This window comes from Falco punctatus, assembly GCF_963210335.1.
Source record: "Falco punctatus genome assembly, chromosome: 16".
Lineage (NCBI taxonomy): Eukaryota > Metazoa > Chordata > Aves > Falconiformes > Falconidae > Falco > Falco punctatus.
In genome coordinates, this window is record NC_137596.1 from 6678059 (window position 1) to 6700043 (window position 21985).

At 43.0% G+C, this 21985-nt stretch overlaps 1 protein-coding gene across 2 annotated transcripts in view; it reads left to right on the forward strand.

Annotated features, from left to right (window-relative positions):
- Window positions 1-34: 34 nt before the first annotated feature.
- The window catches only part of CBL (Cbl proto-oncogene), a 45300-nt gene continuing 23349 nt past the window's right edge, over window positions 35-21985 (forward strand). The window contains exons 1-2 of one of the 2 annotated variants that reach the window (XM_080366417.1): window positions 35-373; window positions 8470-8717. In XM_080366417.1, coding sequence (XP_080222543.1) covers window positions 227-373; window positions 8470-8717 — 395 coding nt within the window. In that variant the 5' untranslated portion in view covers window positions 35-226. The other variant, XM_080366418.1, reaches the window with a different exon arrangement.

Below are 21985 nucleotides of genomic sequence, written 5' to 3' on the forward strand. Positions count from 1 at the left end.
GGCGGAGGGTGGAGCCGCGCTGGAGCCGGGCGCCCCCGCCGCTGCCGCCGCCACCGCCCGCGGCTCCCGCTGTCGCCGCCTGCCCGGCCCGGCCCGGCTCGGCCCGCGGGAGCGCCCCCACGCCCGGTTGCCCTGCAGGGCCGCGGCCCGGTGCCGGACGGGGGCGACGGGCCGGGCGCGGGTGTGGGTGCGCTGACGGCCGCCCCCCCGCCCCCGCGCCGCCCTCATGTCGGCGCCGCTGAAGAAGGGCCCCGGCGGGCTGATCGGGCTCATGAAGGACGCCTTCCAGCCGCACCACCACCACCTCGGCCCGCACCAGCCCGGCGCCGTGGACAAGAAGATGGTGGAGAAGTGCTGGAAGCTCATGGACAAGGTGGGCCCGGCGGGGGCGTCGGGCCGCCCCGGGCGGCAGGGAGGGCTGTGGGGCGGGGGCGGGCCCCGTGGGGTGAGGTGGGGCCGGGGGTCCCGGGCTGAAGCGCTTCGGGGGGGGTTAGGGCAGTGAGGGATCGGGCTGTGCGGGGCTGGGGTAGGGCTGGACCCAGCGGTGTGGGAGCTCTGGGGGCAGAGGGAGCCCGGGGGGGGCGGGGGCAGAGCCTGGGTTTTGGGGGGCTGGCTGCGGGAGGGAGCGGTATGGCTCGGGGTGCGGCTGGGGGGAAACGTTTTGGGGGGGGTGAGAGCTGTGTGGGTGCAGGATGGCGTGTGAGGCTCTGGGGGGGCTGGTGAAGAGGTGGGGTGGGCTGCAAAGGTGGGGAGAAGGGCAGCTCTGCAGGGGATGAGCTGTGTGTAGGGCTGGGGGGGAGCCGGCTGGAGAAGGATGGGGGAAATTTGGGACGGAGGATGCAGACCTGCTGAAGAGGAGCTGGGATTTGTACCGTCGTATCCTTGCAGACTCTGGGGTGGATACTGGTGGCGCTGGGTGGGGGGAGAGGCTGGGTACGGGTGGGGCCTGGTGGGGGGCTGCAGGTGCATCTTGGTGGTGTCGGCACTAGGTCTGACCTGCGAGTAACTGCGTGAGGGAGCAACCTAGGATTTGCTCCGCTGAGGGTGAGCCTCGGCCTGCGATAGAGCCTGGCGTGCGGGTGCTGGGTGGTGAGGCTGAGCATCTGCTTTGTGGCAGTTCACATTATTCTTTTGTGAATGAACAGGGACACGCTACCGAGCACAGCACAGAGCTTCTCCCTTAAAACTGGGAGCCTGGTAAAAACCATGGAAGTCTGGATAAAACCCTCTGCAGTAAATGCACCTGGTTACGTGAAGACAGGGAGTATGAAACGTGATGTTAAACAACAGAAGCCTGTGGTGCGGGAACGGGAAAGGCATCTCCCAGTCCCAGCGTAAGGGCATTGCACTCGGGGGTCGTTAAGACTCTCCCCTCCTCCACCTTGTAAAATGCCAGGAAATGGCTATTGCTGGGGGCAGGACACCAGACCTTTTGGCCTGATGGTGTGATGCCGTATGGCAATTCATTTACTAGCCTGGCTAGGTGTGTTGGTAAATCCATTGTTTTCCGAAAACTTGGTGAGTTGTTGGTGAATGCTAGTGTTATTTATAGAATGACCCAGTAAGTGAGCATAGGTATCCAGAAGTGGGCATAAAATAAAAATGTTCTTAACACTTTTCCTGGGATTTTGATTGATTCTCTGATGTTATTACTGTTCAGCCCTGAGAACTGAGGCTAGGCTTGACATGTTGGAGTCAAAAATGTGCATCGTATTTTATAATGTTGGTTCAGGGTCCTAAAAGTAGTGCAGAGTAAGAGCATCACCGAAGTTGCCTGCAGTCCTTGGGGAGCGTCACCTTGCCACCTTTTTTCCCCCTCTGGGAGCAGAGCAAACAGCGCCGATGGGCATACCTCATCCAATTGCCCTGCAGGCTTATGCATTTCAACTTTCCTTTCTCTTTTCTCTGCATTGTTTATCCATGCAGTGCCTGAATCTCCTGCAGTAAATGCTAAAGCAGGCAGAGTAGATGACTTTTTTTAAAGACATATTAAATTATGTTCATGCCAAGAAATCACTTTGTGTTGGCTGGCTCAACAAAAGACATGGTTTATAGTTGCGCCTTGCTGTGCTTGTGATGAGCTTTGATCACCTTCTACAGAGAGAGACTGGGATAAAGAAAAAAGTCTTTTGAGAAGTGCCAGTGGCTTTCTTACAAACATTGAGGGCAAGCGTGAGTGCTAATGTGGGAAAGGTAGCTGGAGCATGGAAACGTGATCCTCCTGGAAATAAGTTTCTCGCAGATACAACCTGTAAGAATGCACATCTTGGTTCTTGCGCATGTGATACAGGTGTGAATGTCAACCTGTGTTTGGCCTCATAACCTGGTCTCTTCAGAGGAGAAGGCTGGCCTGAAAAAAAGCTTTGATTACCGTGGCATTTTGAATTGCAGTGAGATTGTTTTGGTGGGGCAATACTTCCACAGCTTGGCTAGGTACCCTCTCCACCATATCATCACTGACAGAAAAGCCAGGGCTACTGTGGTATTTGTCACAGGTTAAAGTAACTTGTCTTAGATGTAGACTGACTTCATGGTTTTGCTTGTAGGCAGGGGCATGCGAAAGCTCTTAGGTGTAGGCTTAATTTTTAAAGTCTTCAAGAGTTAGTTGTTCAGCCTGATTTGTACGGGAGGAAGGATTTGGCTGTGAAAAGCCTTTCCGATTTCGGTTAGGCTTCAGTTGTACTTAACGCACACTTAGGAGAACATATCTGAATTAAAAATCTTTTTAGCAGTGGTAGCAAATTGCCGGGCAAACACAGTGCTGGTGAAACTAGCGTAGAGAAGGGCTAAATGAATGGAAGGTGTTGAAAATGTATCAGTTTGCTGGTCCAAGTAAATGAAACTACAGGTGCAAATAAAAATACTTGTGTGCATGTTTAATAGATTATCTGATTCAGAAATGTGTGCTGTATCTGTGTGCGTACAGTGCCTTCACAACCTCATTTATTAGTCTGTGTAATTAGTTGGTGCTGTCAAAGCATTCGTGCATCTCTGTTTTCGGATGTGACTGATGAATTTCGAATACAAGTTGATTCTTGTGCAGATATTTTCCCAATAATGTTCTCCACAAGCTGCCTGACGTATTCCTGTCTTTCACCTTGTTTCACTTGAAGTTCTAATTTTTGTCAGTACTAACTGTTCCTCCCACAGTTGCATGTGGTCACATGTAGCATGGACATAGAACAGCCCTTTTCATCACTGTGGAGCAGGATATTCACCTTCAGCTGAATTAGATTATGTTTACGCGTTTATCTATGGAATAGAGGTTAAATATGTCTTTGGAAGCCAAACATGTTACCGGATGTCTTGTGAGCCTGCAAGCCTGCAGTGATGAATAGCACAGAAAGCAAAACAGCAATTTCCTTGCAGTGGCTTGAACCTAGTAAAGTGCATGGATTGGTTCAAGTGGAGGAACTGCTGTTAATTTATCATGCTTGCTTATCTTATCACTGTCTTTAGCAAATGAAGCAGCGCTTGGTGTAAGAAAACATACAATGTGTTGGCTGTTGAAAACAATTTGTATTTTTAACAGAAAAGGATGAGATTATGAATTGGTTCTTGCAGATGTGGTCTGGGCAGTAGATAATGCAGACCACTTGAGTTCATTGCTGTGGATGGTATTCGAAGAATAGGTGGTGCGGTGGTGGGCTGCTTGGGATGAGATATAAGGGATGTAGCAGAAGAATGTTACAGTACGTGTAGTAAGATAGGGAGGAGGAAGACAAGCTTTGAGATAAAGCTTCTCTGAACAGTGTGCTGATGCCATTCAGTTCCTAAAACTGGTACAGAGAAATGCCATTGTAGGTCACCTTCATTGTTGGTAGAAGAGAGGCTAAATACAAATTGAGCAGGAGATAAGAGAAGTTTGAGTAGGTTTTCTTTTGCTGTTAGCTTAAAATGAAAGGAGATGTGATTTCACTAAATAAGTTAGCTGTTTAGCTCTTAAAGGAAGAAAAGAACTATGGCTTTTCAAACTGTACTGAAGGGGTCTGAGCTGGAAGGGGAAATCTGTTACCTGGCACAGTAGCACCTGGGGGCTTGTCAGGCCTGGAACTGTGTGGTACTGTCCCCTGTCTGAGGCAAGCAGGTAGGTAGTGTCTGTGCTGGGGACTTTCTTCCAGAATAAGAAATGGGGTGCCGTATCAATGGCTGCAGCAAACAGGCTGGCACGAGCTTTTCCGTGGGTAGAGCTGGAGATGAGCAAAACGGGGAAAGTAATGAGCCGAGAGGGTGGGATGGGTGGAAGGGAAGCTGAGAGGGGGGGGGGGTTGGGGTGTGTTGTAGGACACAGTAGCTGATGAGTCTGCCTTGAGGGGCCACAGTTTTCATAGAATCATAGAATGGTTTGGGTTGGAAGGGACCTTTAATGATCATCCAGTCCCAATGCACCTGCCATGGGCAGGGACACCTTCCAGTAGACCAGGTTGCTCCATGACCGGTCCAGCCTGGCCTTGAACACTTTCAGGGATTGGGTACCCACAGCAGCGCTGGGCAGCATGTTCCAGTGCCTCACGGTAAAGAATTTCTTTCTAATATCAAATCAAAATCTACCCTCTTTCGGTTGAAAGCCATTCCCCCTTGTCCTATCACAAGAAGCCCCTCTCCAGCTTTCCTGGGGTCCCCTTTGGGTACTGGAAGGTGCTATAAGGTCTCCCCAGAACCTTCTCTTCTCCAGGCTGAACAATCCCCACTCTTTCAGCCTCTGACCATCTTCGTGGCCCTCCTCTGGACTCATTCCAACAGATTTTATAGGTTTGTATCCTCCACTCAGAAGCACTCTCTGCCCTTCCTAAGAAATACTGTGTATTGTTAAATGAGTGCATTTGCTTAGGTATCTTGTTTTTACTGAATTATTCTTCCTTGCTTCTACTAATCCAACCACGTTCCCTGACTGCAGTATTTAAAAAAAGCTCACGGTTCTTGCTGTGTTTCTCAGGTTATCTGAACGCTGTGCCTGTGACTGTACTCCGCGTGTAGTGTCACTGCCTTTCTACGCTAGTTACCCAGTTCCTTTATTTGTGCCAGGCTAGTGAAGCGGTGCTGAAGAGAAATACTTTTAAATCCAGAGATCAGTTAAGCAAGCTGCGGCATCTTGAGGTAAAAGACAGTTCCAGACCTAGAAAATCTGTATGAGATTTTTTTTTTTCTCGAATTAGTAGATAACAGATTCTTTCTTCAAAACTGTGGGGGGGAGCAATGATAGGGGGGGACACAGAACTTTTTGATGATTTTTTCCTCTTGAGTTTGGGAAATGAAAATCAGTGAAGTCAGTTTTAGGGTTCTTCACAGGCCAGTCTCTTAGAATCTTCAGGATAAGCTTGAAATGCTTTATTGGTGTTTCTAAAAACCCAGAAATGTCTCCGTAAAAGGCTTGCTTCTGCGAGAACAAAGCATAAGCCAGGCAGCTTGGGTGAGTTTGGATGGTAGTTTAAAAACCTGGGTTGCTTGTGTGTGTTTGCTATCCACCTAATCAGAAATATTTGCTGCTTTTTGCTCAATTTCGTTCCACATTGCTTGTCCCTGTGGAAGGCAGCATAGCTCGCTGAGGGGCGGCTGTTCCCAGGGCTGGGAACATTCCTTTTGACGTTGTCACAACGCTGCAAGTGCACACGTAGAGAAGCAAAATGCGACTGGTTTTGTTGCTGCTGTGTTATAAAACAACCAAGTTTGCTCCAGAAGCAGCAGTTCCTAGTTGTGTTGCTTTGTTTAAATGCTTATCTTCGCTCATTTTGGTCTGCTTGGTAAACAAGTTCATTTGATAATAAAATCACAGCAGTTTTGGTCTTTAACTGTTTGAGGTATCTTTTCAAGTCACTTACTGGGATACATTTTATAGAGATGGTGGGAATGAGTGTTTTGCGGTACTTGCTTCTGCTGTGGGGAAATTTTCCTAATAATGAAGTTTAAGTACTGTAACACAGCGGGTTTGCTTCTTCTAGAGCTGGATGTTTTCAAGGGGTAACAGCCAAACTCTTCTCTGTTACTGATGACTAAAAGAAATGTATACTCTGACTTCTGTGCTTCCTTAACGTGGCTTCCTCATAAGAGCTGACCGTGTTTTTATTAAGGCTTTAAACCTGCTGTGTAAGAAAGAATTTGTTGAAGGAAAGGTTTTGCTATCCATAGCACAGCTCAGCTGTGTCTGAAGAGCATATTTAGAACCTATTCATGCTGCGTAGTGAAACTAGTTTTATTCAGGGGATGAATGTGTTGACTCCATTTGTTGATATGGTTCATTGTACAATGTTCACAGGCTCCAAGGAAGCAGCAGTTGAGGCATCAGAATCAATTGGATAAGTCCATTGCCTGACCATCCATCCTTAGCTAGACCTTCTAATCCTTGGCAGCCTCTTCAAAACGGAGGGAAATTTTTGGTAGTGTTTTTTCCCACATATTCTTGCAGAGGCTTTTTTAGGCATGTAATTCTTTTAACGGCAGTCAGATTTTTCTGTTTGAGTTTTGATACACTGGGTGCCTTTCCCTTCACTGAAATTGAGCCTTAGTCAGCTCTTATTAGAGGCAGTACTGTAAGTCACATATAATTGAAGGTGTCACTTAACTCCACAAGGTTGCTTTTTGCTTATACCCTGCATGCAAAAATTAAATGCTAAAACACTGTTTCCGAACAAATTACTTTGTTTATCGTCAGCATTTCAGTGTTTAAGGGAAGTAGGTATTTAAGTATGCGTCGTAGGGAACTAGTCAATTCCTCTTGAAGGTTTCACAAGATTTTGTGGCAGTGCTGTACTGCAAAAGGATGTTAGATTGGTCTTTTACCTTTTCCTGTCCACTTCCAGTAAGTTTTGCGTTCTGCAGCGCTACACTGCTTGATACCTCTAATAACACCCTTATACCTGGCAGTGTCATTAGTTTAGATGTCATTTAGGTACTTGATATTAAACAGTCGGATAACATTCATTGTAGTGGAGAACTTCAGGAAACACTGTATCTGCTTTTTGTACCAGCCTTCCTCTCAAGTTTGATGGTAATCGCTGAAGATAGAAGCCCTTAGCCAGCAAGACAGCAGTAAGACTATACCAGCTGCTGGGTCTTAGCTTGTAAACTTCATCTGAAACTGGCTTCACAACTCTACAGAGTTTCAGTCCTTTTTATAAAGTGAAAGTGCACCACATTTTTTTCACATTGCCTCTTTGTGATTATCTCTCCCTATCATTCTCTCAGTCTAGATAATGGAAAACTTTGGTATGGTTGATTGGTGAAGTGGCTTACTTTATCCTCCCCATCATATAAACTTACGAGCTTTTGGCACATAAGCTCTACATTCCTGTATGTTTAAGACCTATAATGAGTTCAGCTTGCATCCTGGTTTGTCTGTGTACAGGTATAACAGCCGTACTGCTTGTGGGTTCTGAACAGGAATATTCCACTTGTGACTTATGCCTTAACTACACAATGCAAAAGTGCCTAAAATTTTGTCGATGATCCAGTGAATTCACTGTAGATGACAAAAATTTGAGTTGATGGATTCAAGTTCTTAACTTTGAGAATATGTGATGTTGCTGCTAAAAAAATAAATAGAGAACATGTGGCTTGGAAGGGAGAAAAATGAGTTGTTTAGTTGTATGCCAAGTGGAAGAGAGGTTAAAGTAATCTAATAACCTAATTTAATCTAATTACTAGTATCACTGTGGATATGTTTTAAAAAAAAAACAAAACACAAAAAAACCCCAAACCCACAGAAATTTTTGTGAAGAATCTAGTTTTACTATGAGATTCATGTGACAGAAGTTAGAAGCAAAGTTGTTGAATAAGCAGGGACACAAGTTCTTGTGAGACAAATTTTTACCCAGACTTCTTTTACCATATCTATTATGCCAACCTTAGTTGACATTCCTGCATGAAAATTTTCTTTGCATTCGTTCTTTCTTGATGGTCGTCATTACCCATAGATTCTTCTAGCACTGTTGCCTTCAAAAGAATTTCAGCCTGGGAACACTTACTGACATCAGTGGTGCCTGTAGCGGTGGAACTTCCTCTGTGGGCATAATTGTGCCGAATATATGCGTTGGTGTGAAAAGTCACTTTTGCAGCCAAAGTCAGGCCAGCTTGAGACAGGTAAAGTTCTGCCTGTGGGAATGTTCAGAGTCTGAAATGTGGCAGAAAGTATAACACATGCATGTAGCAAGTTACATCCTTGCCTTTTACAAACTCCGTATTGGATTTTCTTGAATTTTGTCTTTGAAAATGCGCTTGGGGTGAAGAGCAGCCTCATGAAATATGGTCATATATATGTTGAGGGTTTTGTCAGTTCTCATGCACTTCAGTCGGTAAACTTGATATTTTTACAGTGACTGGGCTCCCTATCTGGACTTAAGCAACAAATATGGTTTATTGGGAGTGCACGTTTCAGTGTATCGTGTTTGTAAGTAACACTGAATTGTATTTCAGTAACTGATCACTACTTGCCATTTTAAGTTTTCAAAATGGTATTTTCTTTGTTAACCGTAGGTGGTGCGTCTGTGTCAGAACCCAAAACTGGCGTTGAAGAACAGCCCACCGTATATCCTTGATCTGCTGCCTGATACCTACCAGCACCTACGAACCATCCTATCACGCTACGAGGGGAAGATGGAGACCCTAGGAGAAAATGAGTACTTCCGCGTGTTCATGGAGAACTTGATGAAGAAAACCAAGCAGACCATCAGCCTTTTCAAGGAAGGAAAAGAACGGATGTATGAGGAGAACTCTCAGCCTAGGTAATGGGGAGAAATGTTTTCAACTCGTTATGATGCAAATTTGCTTTAGTGAACAAGAGCTTGAACAAATGTCTGCTGGTTGATACGTTGTCTGTACATGAAAAGAGACTTTGAAGAGATTCAAGTGTAGAGTTTTAAGTAAACTGTACTTGGGTATATTGAAATTTGAGAGCAGAGTAAGTGTTCAGAGCCTGTATAGCCTTAGTTGTTGTGTAGTTTGGGTACACTAGGTTAATATAAAGTCTGCTGTGAAAAAGTTTTGCAGTCCTTTGCATTCACACATAAAGAATGCCTTGTGGGAGAGGATGATAAGGTTCAGAATGATGTTTCTGGCAATTTTAGGAAATAGTAGAATATTTTATGTTATATAGCAAAAGAGGCATCCAGAACAAAACTTGTTGTAATTGGCCTCTGAGCTTTATAGAACCTTTTTTTTTTTTTTTTTTTTTTTCCTGGAAGCAGAAACCGTGGAGTATTTTCAGAGATGGGGAGAAGTAACCTTGTTTTGTGGGAATAAGACATCTTACTAAACACCCATAACTTCCATACATTGGAAACTTCATATTTCAGGTAGATCAGGGTGCCACACTCGTGAACTCTTCTTTCATCTTGTTCAGGAGGCATAGCTGAGATCAAAGGACATCAGGGTGAACAGCACTTACTGAAAAGGATGGTTGGAGGCAGAAACTGTGATTGTATCTGAATATAAGGCTCTCTTGAACAAAACAGGATGAATTTGATGAGTGCTGTACAGTACCTGGAAAGGTGCTTGCTTTCCTTCATCCAGCTTTAAGGAAAGGAGAGCCAAGGTGATTTAAGAGTGGAATGAAGCTCTGGAAAAGGTTAATCTTACGTATTTGTGTTAACTATTGGCAGCAGGTCTGATGGACAGAGATATACAGAGCATACATTTGTAACTTCAAACCAACTTCAGGATTTTGGAGTAGGTGCTGAATTTAAGAAGAAAAAAAAAAAGGTGGAAAAAAGTGAAAACCACTCAGTGACCGGACATAATTGCTCTGGGGAGAACATGAGCTTAACGCCCTGGCAACTACGTGCTTGAATTACTTGGGGGGTGGGGGGAGAAGTGTTGGCACAGGTTTCTGCTGTAATATTGACCTCTTTGTAGCATATTCTGCAATGCTGAGCTCCAACAAAAGACTATGGTAGTGACTCCAGAAGGCATTGTTAATGCTGTTTTATTTTTTCACTGTCAGTGTTGAAGAATGACTTTTGCATTGTTTAGCATCGTTTCTTTGTGAGATGATAAGACTCACTCTTTGAGTTTGTTTGAGACGGGGTTTGAGGAGTGTAGATATGGCATCTTCATGTGGTACACTTGTTTCCTTTAAAAGTTTAGTTATATGTATGAGGCCTTCAAGAATTGGGTTACATGTAATGAGCGTACTCAAAAGATAGATTTAATACTGTATTTGCTTTACCCCTGGCCTTGGGAGTATGTGCTTACTACAGGCACAGTTGGCTCATTGCAGGTGAGAAATGTGTTTTGGGAGATGCTGCTGGCTGAAATTTTCAGAAAATGTTATAGAAGATAATGGATGTAATAAGTAAGGGGATAAAAAGAGTTCATTAGCTTGGTATGGTTTGCAGGTGAGGTGACTTAATGGAAAGTTGCATGTTTTTATTATATTTTTTTTCAGCCTTCATTCAGATCAAACGAGCCACAATATGAAAAGCACTTTTTACTGTGAATAAATTGATTAAACTGATTAATTTTAATCTCCAGGTCGTCTGCTGGAACTGGTAATTTTCTTGTATTCCCCTCTGAAACATTAAGAACATGGGTTATCGTTAAAGACAGAGTGATTTTTTACAGTGCAGGAGGTCACTCTTAAAACGTTTTAAGTAGCATTTATCTTGAAAATGGGTTTGTGCATTGCTCCCATGTAATAGAGTTGATGTTATTTTCTAGAACACTTACTGTTCCCTCCAGAAGAAGTAGGCTGAAAGGTTGTATGAAACCTTTCAGAATTTATCTGTGGTATTTGTTCTGGTTAACTGTGCGTGTACTGTGAACTGTCTATCATAAATATGGAACGTCTGATGAGTAAATGATAGCTATGTCAATCATAAGGCCAACATCTCAACTCCGGTCCCTTGTTTTTTTCCGGGAGAAGCAAAGAGAAATAATTCCAGAGAGTTAATCATCCCAGTCAGTTTTTAGTCAAACTAATTGACAAAAGGGAGCGGGGGGAGATCCAAATCGATAGATGCAAACTTCAAAACCAGGATTGCAGAGAGGCTTGCTTTCTCACAGCAGTGATGGGAGCCTTTGGGGAATTGCTAATTGTACCGTTTATGAATAAACAGCTTACCAGGGAAGCAACTGTGGTGAGACTTGTAAACATAAGCATAAAAGCAGAATCACAACCCGACTAGTCTCGTTACATCTTCCTTTGCTTTTCACTCAGCCCAGGAAGCAGCAGTTACTGTTTTGTCATAAAGGGGAAATATCGGGCAGCCTTTTCCTGGCCCTGGTAATGAGCATGGTAACTTTCTCAATTCTCTAATTTGTCATAGAAGAGAAAGGCGTTAGAGCAGTTGGCGCATATGGTTTGTATACTAGTTCAAGAGATGTCTGCACAAAGAATGGCACTTGTGATTCAGCTAAGGATGCTGTTAAATGCTGTGATTCCAGTGTCAGGCTTCGTGGTTGTGTGAGCTTTTTGGAACCTGATCACTTTAAGTGCTACTTGTTTCGTCTGAAATTCAGTTAAATAAATTCTTGTCTAAAGGTGCATTTATAGCATTCAATGTATATAATAATTTGAGATTAATAAACTTAAGACATTTTCTCACCTTGTTAGGAGTTGAAGAAAAATGTTAATTTTCTTTTGTAAGAACAAATGAATTCAAGTATTTTGAAGTGTGAGAGAAGCTTTCTGAAGACTGTCAGCAGCCTGTAAAGCAAACAAAAGCAACCTGAATCTGCTATTCACTGGAAATGTACTCACGGCAGTGTGTGTGGATATGTATGTATATATATAAAAAATCTGGTTTGTTCTTGATCTCCTGCAAGTTTGTGTCTGCTGTTAGTCTGCAGTGTTCTGAAAGCATGCCTTCAAAAATCTAATCTGGTGTACCACGTAATTGTTTAGTCTTGACTTTTTCTGACTTTTTTTTCCTATTGTCCTTGCTTCTTTCTTCCTGTCTTCCAGATCTAGCATTCATTTTGTTTCCTGTTGCGTATGCTCTTATTTTCCACCCCCAAATGTCTCTTGATGTAAAGCAAATGCACTATTTTAACTATTTTGCACACTATTTGCATAACTAGTGTGAAAGCTGTGCAGGTGTTTGCTGCTAGCAAACAGACCAGTAGTTGGAATTGACTGAAGTCTCTCTTAGGTTGTCGGATCAGAATTGTCTTGATCACTTGAGCATTAACCTTCTATTTTTATTATTTCTAAATTGCTCTTTATGTATTTCCTCTCAAACTTTTTTAGAGGCTCTGCAGTGTGTAGCACCATGTCTTGTAGCTACTTGTGCTGTTTTGAGAGTTCATAATGGCTGCAAGATGTGTGTCATCTAGCGCCGAGTGGTTTGGTACAGTGTTGTGTATGTGTTTAGACTGTGTGGGAGTATAATCTGGATGCTGTTTGTTGTTTGCTGTAAGGCAGGCGGTTTAAAATCCAGTAGTGCAAAATAAGATTGCAGTGGCATATTGAACATTTCAAGGTGTGTTTGTGAAGAGCACACGTGCCTTGATGCATTCTCCGACTTGCAAACTACCACAGAGGAGCAGAGGTGCTGCAAACGGAGTTAGAAAAGGCTTGTGTGAACACTTGCTCTGCTTACGGATGTGGGTGAGTGTTTGTTCCTCCAGCCTTAAACTAGTTGCACTCACAGAGCTCTTAGAAGTGAATGCAGCTCTCCTGCGTCATACCTTAACCATCAGCGTGCTGAAAGCACCCTGCTGTTGTGGCTACCACCACTGTTAGCGTGACATCCAATGCTATGAACACCCAATGGCTTCCTTTTTTTTGCCTAGGACTGTAAAGGCTGTTTCGCCTCTGTAACACTGTGGATTTTTATGTATAGTCATCCAGATGAAATTGTTACTCTTGCTATAAACTCATACTGTGATTTTTGTGAAGAGAACTCATTTTATTAGGAGAGCTTTAAAGATGCTGTTTAAATTCTGCTTTAGCTCACTTCCATATCTGTTTAAAAATTAATGCTGTTGAGGGTGCTTTTAAAGCTATGTATGCACTTCCTGCCTAATAAGTACATGCAGTAACTTCTAGTTATGCTTTAAAGACTGAGTTTTAGCAAGTAGATCAGATTCAGCTTAGTGACTTACGAGTTTTTTTAGTGCAGGTACTAGATTGCTCCTCCGAGTTTTGGCAGCTTAGAGCTTGTTTGGGTTGTTCTTGCTAATCAGTACGTTGGTCTCTAAAAACAAATTAGATATTTGGGGATCCGGTAAAATAAAATTGTGACATCTGAAGGCTTTGATTTTGGACTGAAGTAGTAGTTCAAGGATTAATCATTCTGGGTATTTTGTAATATGCTTACAGTAAGGTAAAGGTAAGTCATTCAATAATTGGTTGCCTGTGCTGCAGTAATTATAGGCACTCTTGAGGCTATACACTTTTCCAAAGCTGTTGGTTCCTCTTCTTTATAGACCCACAGTGCTTTCTAATGCAGAAGGCATTTTAAGACTTGTCTCTTGCAGTTTGTTTTAAAAACAAACCAAAAAACACTCAAAGGTGAAGTTTGTTAGCCTATATAGCTGAAAGTGCAATAAAAGAAAATCTGTGGAGGGCATTTAGCAGGTCTGTATGCAAAGGAGAAAGGTATACCTGTTTGGCCCTGAGTGGCCTGCTGTGGTAAATGTGACTTCTCTGACCCTGTAAATATTCTGAATTTCTTGAGTTTACTTTTTAAGTAGTGATAACAAAACCTGGTTAAACGTACATATTTTTTTTCTGCATTGTGATGGTTGTGTTGATAGTGCCATTAATGCTAATGCCCTGACTGCTCTGAACGTGCCGAACTTGCCTAAGCCCTTGATTGCAGTTTAATTGAGAGGCTCAGTGGTTATATTGGAATATTTTTTTGTTTTTATTACAGAAAGCTTTTACTTCTCCAGCCCTCTTCACTTGCACAGAGGAGCTGTCATTCATCAGCTTTCCCCACTGCTTAAATTACTTATTGCAGCAGCTTTTTTGCAGTTGTGTAAATAAATTATACTTCACATGTCAGGACAGAAAAATAACTTGCTGATCAGTAGACAGGGATAGGAATTGTCTGTTACTTGGGAAATGATGAATTAGGCTGAAGAGTTTGTTTTTCACCAATGAATCCAATTTACCAATTATGTTACAACAGCCTATTATAAGAGAAAATTCAGAAGATTTATTTTCTAAATAAAATCAGACCACTGCAAATGTTTCCATGCTAGAATGCAGTTATGAAAGATGGAGGGAGGGGGTTAGGTGAAAGGCTGAGGAGATGTAATTACTCAGGATGTGGACTGACTGTTTAAGAAATAGAACAAGTTATTGCACTAGTTCAGCTTGCATACGTTGGAAAATAAACTGTTTGCAAAGCCCATTAACAAAACTAACGTGTCTGTAGAGGAGGGATTAAGCAGGGAATATCATAAACCCTCTCCATATAACACAGAGTTGCAAAAAATTAGTGTGGGAAGCTTGTCCATATTTAACTGTCATCTTCCTGACAATAGCCTTATGGGATGCTAGCTCAGCAGAATTTCATATCATTGTCTAGTTCCCAAGTGAAGACTTCCTAATTTACACAGGAAAAAGCTACCAATATTTAATGTATACTGGAAATGACCAGGCATATCTATAAAGGGGAAGGAAATGCATGAAGAATGACTTGGAGGGGGGGAAAGTGCCAGTTTTTTCCTCTTTAAAATCCAAAACACTTGTGCTAAGCCATGAACCAGAAGAGCCCTCTGGGGGGAGGGGGTGTTAGTGCTTTAATCTCCTATTTCAGAGCGCTTGCACACATTCCTGTCCAGTGAAAAAGAGATAGTATAAAATGTAGAACTCAAATGGTGCATGTTGTGTGTGAGTCCTCTGTCACTTCCTTCTAATACAGCTAAGACTTTTATTTTTCTTAACAAAACCCACTAGTGTGAAGTCTACATCTGCATTTAAATTAGAACATCTTAAAGAAAAGAACAGGCTCCAAAGCTGCCCACAAGAAAGGTTTCCTTGCCAGGCTCCAGCATATGAACACTAACTAACTGCTTATTACCCAAGAAGAAATTCATTATCATTTAAATGATGTTGGAGAGAGGAATGTGAATTATTTCTTTTTAATTTGGCTTTAAATTGCTAGTTGAGGTGGTAGTGTTGGAACTTAAGTAACACTTAGCATAATTGACATAAGCTTGCATCTATTTTAGTTTTCTTTCCATCAAAAATTGGACCACTGTCTTGAAAATCAATTTATGGACAAATGTAAGCTTTTCAGGTTATTGCATAATAAGGAAGTAAGATTTTTATTCTTCTTTGCTCTTGGAGCCTGTAAAATTGTAGAGTTTTACAGAAGACTAACTGTGGACTTGAAGTTGTAGATGGAAGTGCAAGCATGTTGTTTAGTTTGTAATTATCATTTGAAATGTGGACAGATTTCTCGATGCTGGCAAAAATATGTTACTGCTACTTGGCAACCGTGTTGTGTTTCTTGGGTGCTTGGTTCGTGGATTAAGTGCCAAGATGCCATGTTCCGGATTTCTGGTGATTTGAAGAAGTCTGCAGTCATGACCCTTTCAGCCAGAATTGCTAGAAAGTGCTGAACAAAATTAGGCCAGGTGCTTCCCAGCAGTTTGAGGTAATATCTTTTTTGGTTTTAGTTTGTGAACTGATGGCTTTGCTCTGTTCCTGTCCCTAGAAGGTGGATCGGGTGGCACTGGGTTATATGCCCCCCACAGCTGGCTCAGGTAATGTGAGTTGCCTGACTGCTCCCCACCCAGCTGTAGAAAGGACTAAAATTACCACAGAGCATAAATTGGTCGTGGTGAGAGTGTGGTGTGAGGGGAGGAATGGAGATCTGCGGCCAAACTACTCGGCAGGTCTACTACGCGCTGGGCAAGTACTGCCGTTAGCTGCGATCCTGGAGTCTGAAGCTTGAAAAGCAAACGTGCTGGAGTTGTGTGCTGTACTGGAGTATGGATGTTGCGAAATATCTTGGGTTTAGTATTTTGACAGGTTGCGAGCTGGGAATGAAGTGCTAGAGCTTACAGACCCTTCTGCCAAGGAATCCCCTGGTGGCGGCGTGATACCGAAGACAGTTTTGAGGTGGCTGAAGATCAAGTGTGAAATCCGGCGTCTTCCTTGATTTGGAAACAGGGCTTGTTGTGCTTTGTTTTTCCCTTTAACTGTAGCAAGTAGTCATTGAAATAGGAATTTTCACTCCAGTGCAGATAACACTACTCATTATACTTCTATTTGGGCTGTTCCAAGCAGTAAGTTTTCCTCTGTAGTCCCCTGAATCCAGTAAAAAGAGTTAATCCGGTACCTAGGTGAGAGATTATCCTTTATCTTGTCAGTCCTCTGAGTATACGTTGAGCTCTTCAAAGACCATTCATCATATCAAATGAATCATTCTCTTTAAAGTGCTTTCTGTAATATTTAAATCCAGAAAAATAAGTGAATTTTTAGTCCTTAACATTGAAAGAAATCTAGCTTGCTAAAAATGTAACACTAGCATTTGTGCCTAGAATAATAAGTCCAGATCCTTTAAAGGTCATTAGGTTGGTGCTTCTGGTCAGCACACTGGACTGTTGTCCTTTCTGCTTCAGATCAGCCACATCCATTTGCATAATGATACAAGTATGCCAAAATCTTCTGGTCGTTTGTGGCCTGCAGTATATTTTGTGTGACACTTTAAACTGATCGGCATGCTCCGACTTGCAGAACTCAAGGTATTTAAATATATATTTACACACGCATATATATATGTTAGTTGAAAAGTGCCAGGATTCGGAAGGATGTAAGGAAACATGGATGTTTCATGTAATATTTCTGACCTGAGATATCTAAAACGCTGATAAAAGAATTGGCCTGTAGAATTTCTTGCTTCTTTAAAGCTACAGCTGGTAGCATTTAAAAAACTTAAGATTGGAAAGTAATACTGCCTGCAGAGAATGTCTTTCACTAGTTAGCTGTTGTGGGGTTTGGTCATAGACTTCAATTAATTGGTAAAAAAGAGGGAGGGAGTAGAGGGGCAGCTTCACAAGAGTGGCAACTGTTGTACACACGTTTGTTGCAGGTATTAAACAAGGCAGGAGTCTAATGTAGTGGTTGCAGTTATTTCTGGCTGGGCTTCATGCGGGGCAGCTCGGGTGCAATGTCTTCGGAAGGTGGCAGTTCAGCTTGCAGATGCAGCAGGATGCACGTCCTGTGCATGAGCCGATAGCCTTAGCCGGGCAGGCTGGCGCCTGCAGCATCCACTGATGCAGACCAGCAAGGCAAAGTGCCCCTCTGCATTCAGGTTATCCAAGGCAGCTGCTGTTGGGAGCATGGCATGGACCTGGGATTAGACCTGGAATGGGCAGAAAGCTAGTCCTGTGGTTTATGTGTTCCCATTCCCGTGTGAAATCTTTGAAGTTGCAGGATTAACCAGCTGGTTTTATCGCTGTACAAAGAATGAAACCATGAAGCCTGTAGTTCTTTAAATAGAAAAGTGTGTTTGGAGCTGAACCTTGTGTTAACAAGAGGTGATAAACCTGTTTGCTTTTTCCAGAGGGTACCGGGATGAGCTAATCTACAAAATCAATGTAGCATTAGCTGATGCTGTGGAAGTCTCCAGTACAAGCAATTAATTTGCTGATTCTAAAATGTCCCGTTTGCTGTTAATCTGTTATTAGTTGTCTTGTGGAAATACTGTAAATGTTAGAGCAGTGGCCCGGCACAACTTGTAAGGTGACTTCTTTTGAGCCAGTAATAGTTAAATGGAATTTCATTCACTTCCTGTGTTGCAAGTTTGGTTGAAAGTAGTTCCGCTGTTTCTATTTTTAAAACTGATTACTGTGTGTGGAGGACTCTGAAGCTGCCTCAGAGTTATAAAAGACATCTTGGGATCACCTCGAGCATTTCCACTTACTGCTTACGTGCATAGGCTGGAGTTTTACGTTCACATGAAGAGCACGCAGAAAACTTCTTGCTGGTGTGGTAGTGGGACAGAGGAGAGTTGTTCTTTCTGGAATCGGGCGCAGCCACTTACCGTTGAAATTTGGTCTTAACTGCTCATGTCTGGTGCAGAGTCCCTAACATCTGAAAAGCATGTGCTACACGATAACCTCACACATTTGTGGTTTCTGAAAGGTGCATTTTACTTGTTGGAGACTTATTAAAAGAGCTGATTTTTTTTTTTTATTATTTTAACTCTTAAGTTTTCAAAATACCAAATTGTAAGATGTAAAGTAGTTAACAGGAAAAAATAACGTTTCGCTGTTTGCAGGACCTGAAACTGTGGTTTTGGGGTTTGGTGGTTGTTTTTTTTTCCTTTAAGCATTTGCGTGTAGTAGATGCAAACTCTGTCACCTAATAATCTGGTGGTTAAGTGTGTAATTCCAAAGTAACCCCAGAAGTGAGAGGGTAGGAAACTTGTATTTCTTTAGTTATTTCTTGCATTAGTACTTAGTAAGTGCAATAACGAACATGTGATAAGGAATTAGAAATTCCCTAGCTGCAGTTCTAGCTTCCAGCACCCTCTCTTTCTGGCCTTAAGCCACCTTACCTGTGAAATGATGTAAAAACCTTTATTTATGTCAGAAAATTTAATATGGTCTCATATTCAGAAGAACATCAAAGTCCTCAGTAGGGTTGTTGAGGTGTGATTTACAGAAAAGCAAGCATTAATTGCTCAACTAGCGAAATAATCATGGTGTGCTTGCAGCCTTGCATGTCATAAACTTACATGGGGAGCACCTGGAGACATAAGCCTGCGATATCACAGAAGCCTTTTTGGACTGTGAGTTGTTTTAAAAAATTGTTAAAAAAGTTGTAAAAAAAAAAAAAAAAAAAAAAAAAGGCAAGTTATCAGCCTTAGCAGTGAATAACAGTACAGCGATTAGAGTGTGTTTCCCCTCAGTTTAAATGAGCAATCACCTCGTTTCCGAGCACTGATGTGCAATTCTTAGGCCAAATAAACATAGAATTTCTGAAGAAAGGAAGTGGTGGATCTGAGTTGTCCTGGCTGAACTTGTTAATTCTGCAATTCTGTGAGGACAGTAGCAATTGGAAACTGCATCATCTGTTCTAGGAGCTTGCAGTCAATTTTAGTGCAAAGGTGTCAGACATTCCCGCATCCTCTGTCATGCTTTCCCCCCTTAATCTTTTGTTAGGATAAATAGGTGTACTTTTAAGAATAAATAAAAATGCTATGTAGTCATTCCTCCAGTGTACTGAGATTGCATTTCTTGTTGTGAGCTGCATTTTTGGGTTGTGCCCCTTTTTAAAAAGCCAAGCTGACATGCAGAGAGTGCCTTCTCTTGAGTGTTGAATTAGGATGGTTTTACAGTAACAAATCCTCTGATTTGAATTTTTTACCCTCTTGAATCTTCATTGTTGATGTGTAATTTTAGCCTGTTTGGCGCTGATTTTTAGGAAATAAAGCATTGTCTTGGAAGTGTGTTGAAGTCAGTTGAGTCGTGTTCAGCTTAATTTTGCTTTGGGGCCAAGGTGGAGGTGTGGCTCCGTGTGTTTTAGCTTGCTGTGAAGAATCTTTCTTAAATGCAGCCTGCTCCTAGAGAGGCTGGATGTTATTTGGGAAAACCCAGCGTTCACGAGCATAACTGAAGTCAGTGGGAGCGCAAATACGAAAATTCAGCCTTACGTAAGAAATACACACAATAACTTTGGAGGGGTAAAGCTTTTTGTAGTTGGCTGTCTTCTGCCGCAGCTCTTAATTCCTCTGCACAGTGGCGTGTGCGGCAGGCTCGCAGCAGAACGAGCTTCACAGATGTGACAGCGTGTGCGCATCAGATTGTGTGGCACGTGAGCACAATATTGTGACTAAATCATCTGTGGAGCAGTCTCCTTGCTGTGCGTGAGGAACGAGATGATACTGTGTCAGTTGGTTAGCTGTGAAGTCGTTGAGAAGTATTGGAAAAAAATTAAAAAAATGCTAGCCGGCAGTGGCAGGAACAGTAGTACTGCATTAACATCGCCGTGGGGTGAGAAAGGCGTTTTAGCGACGAGGTGCGTTAGGTGCTGTATGACCTCGTAACGAGAATTAGTGTTGCTAATCGCGTCGACGTAGCTGCAAGAGGCAGCGCTCTGATTAAAACGGTCTTCTGCCATTAATGCTTTTGCAAGGCTGGAGCCTATACCAGTGGAAAAACGCTTTTGTCCAGCAGACAGGAAACTGGAAAAGACAAATCTGCTGGAGGTGTGGGGGAGGCAGGGGCAGCAGAACGGCCCGCGGAGGGGCTGCAGCGCGGAGCCCTGGCGCAAATGGAAGCGCCGGCTCAACCTCTTGACTTCTGCTGAGATGTGGAGCAAACCCAGTGGTGAAGCAGGAAGGAAGCAGCACAACCACAGCGGAGGGGGCACGCGGGAGGGAGGGCGGAGGAACTTGCCTGCAGAGCGGCCGTGGGAGCCAGCTGATGCGTAAGCACTGGGTAACTGAAGGAACAGTCTTGCTTCAGGCTGGTTTTTGTTCCCCAAAACGGTTGCTTGAGACCTGCGTCTGCAGAGCCCTGTCAGTGCCAAGGTAACGCGGTTGTACGGGCGGGTGTAACTGCACCTGAGCAGGCTCCAGTGATGAATCTGGGATGTGAAAGAAACGGTTCTCTGAGAACTTCTAGTGCGTGTACGGAAGAAATAACGTCTCCACGGTGGAACTGCAGATATTTGGTTACTCTAGAGTGGAAAAGTATTCGGCTTTCTAAACTCTCACTTTTTACATACATTGTTAATTCACTATCTAACAAGAATAAGCGGAATAATTTGTGTGTAGGTGTGAAAGCCTACCTAAACTGTAGCCGTTGCTCCACTGAACAGAAACACGCTGTAGTTCTTTGAAGCTGGTACAGGTGTTACCTTCAGCTCGGTTGCAAACCACGAGGAGAGCCAACTGATGTGGCCCGCGGTCCCTGGGTAACCAGGGAACATTTTAATGTTCTCAAAAGAGCTTGTGTGACAGGTGTTTGAATTGCACTATCAGTGGGATCTGGATGCCTTAGTGATTCCCAGACTGCAGCTGGCATACCTCTGGTGCAGCTCTTGGTAACAGCATCGGTGTTCTTTCCTGTGTTTAGCTAAAAGTTTGAAAGAGGGCCATCATAGCCGACAAGAAACATGGGAGATTGCTGCGGTCTGTGGCCAAAAATGTTTGGGAATCCCTGGTCTGAGTCACTTGCGTGTTCTTTGAAAATACTGCCCTTTTTCTGTGGGAACACTTGCTTCTGTTCAGTTGAAGCAATGGAGATGAGAACAGTTGCTGATGCTACTCAAAATACAATCATAATTGCTAAACTTCAATATGCCAATTAAATGTCCACTCTGATTGCAAGCATTTATTTGGCCTGTATTAATTTACAAATGTGTAACTTGGCTTGTTAAAATAAAGGAGTGTGCTCTTGAAAGCAAATGTTTGTCCTTTTAGCTCAAGATTGGTTACTAACATAAAATATTCTGCAGTTTGTTGCTCTTTTTGTTCACTTCCCATGCTTTTCCTGTAAGACGCAGCTGAATATTTGTAAAAAAAAAAAAAAAAATGATAACCTTAAGAATTGCAAATGTGAAGGGATTAGAAACTTTTTTGGAAATAGTCCTTAGATGTGCCTGTGTTAATAAAACAAAAAAAAACTGTTTATCCATCCTTAAGGCTGCGAAAGTCCTTACTTCTCTCTCTGAAATGATGTGCTCAGCTGCGTGCAGGCGCTTCCTGAAACTCAGCTAGGGGAGGAGGAGGCTCTTGGGCAGAAGTGACAAGCAGCTGGACACAGGAATATACCTTGTCGTCTTGTACTGTTAACTGTTGCTTTGTTTAAACCGTGCCCTTGTTCACTTAGCTGCTGCTTCGAGGGTCAGAAACGCCTTAGTGTGGCTGCCTGCATACCCACATTTTCACTGTGCTGGGCAGGAATAGATGCGTATAAGCCTGAAACGACTTTCCTTCCCTCTGCCAAATAGAGGATACCTGAGTTTCAAACACACATAGCATTTTTTTCACATGTAGGACTCGAGTTTTTTCAAGCGTTAAGAGTGCCAGCAAGCCAGCGCTACCGTGTGCCATGTACGTAAACAGCTTTAGGATTGTAA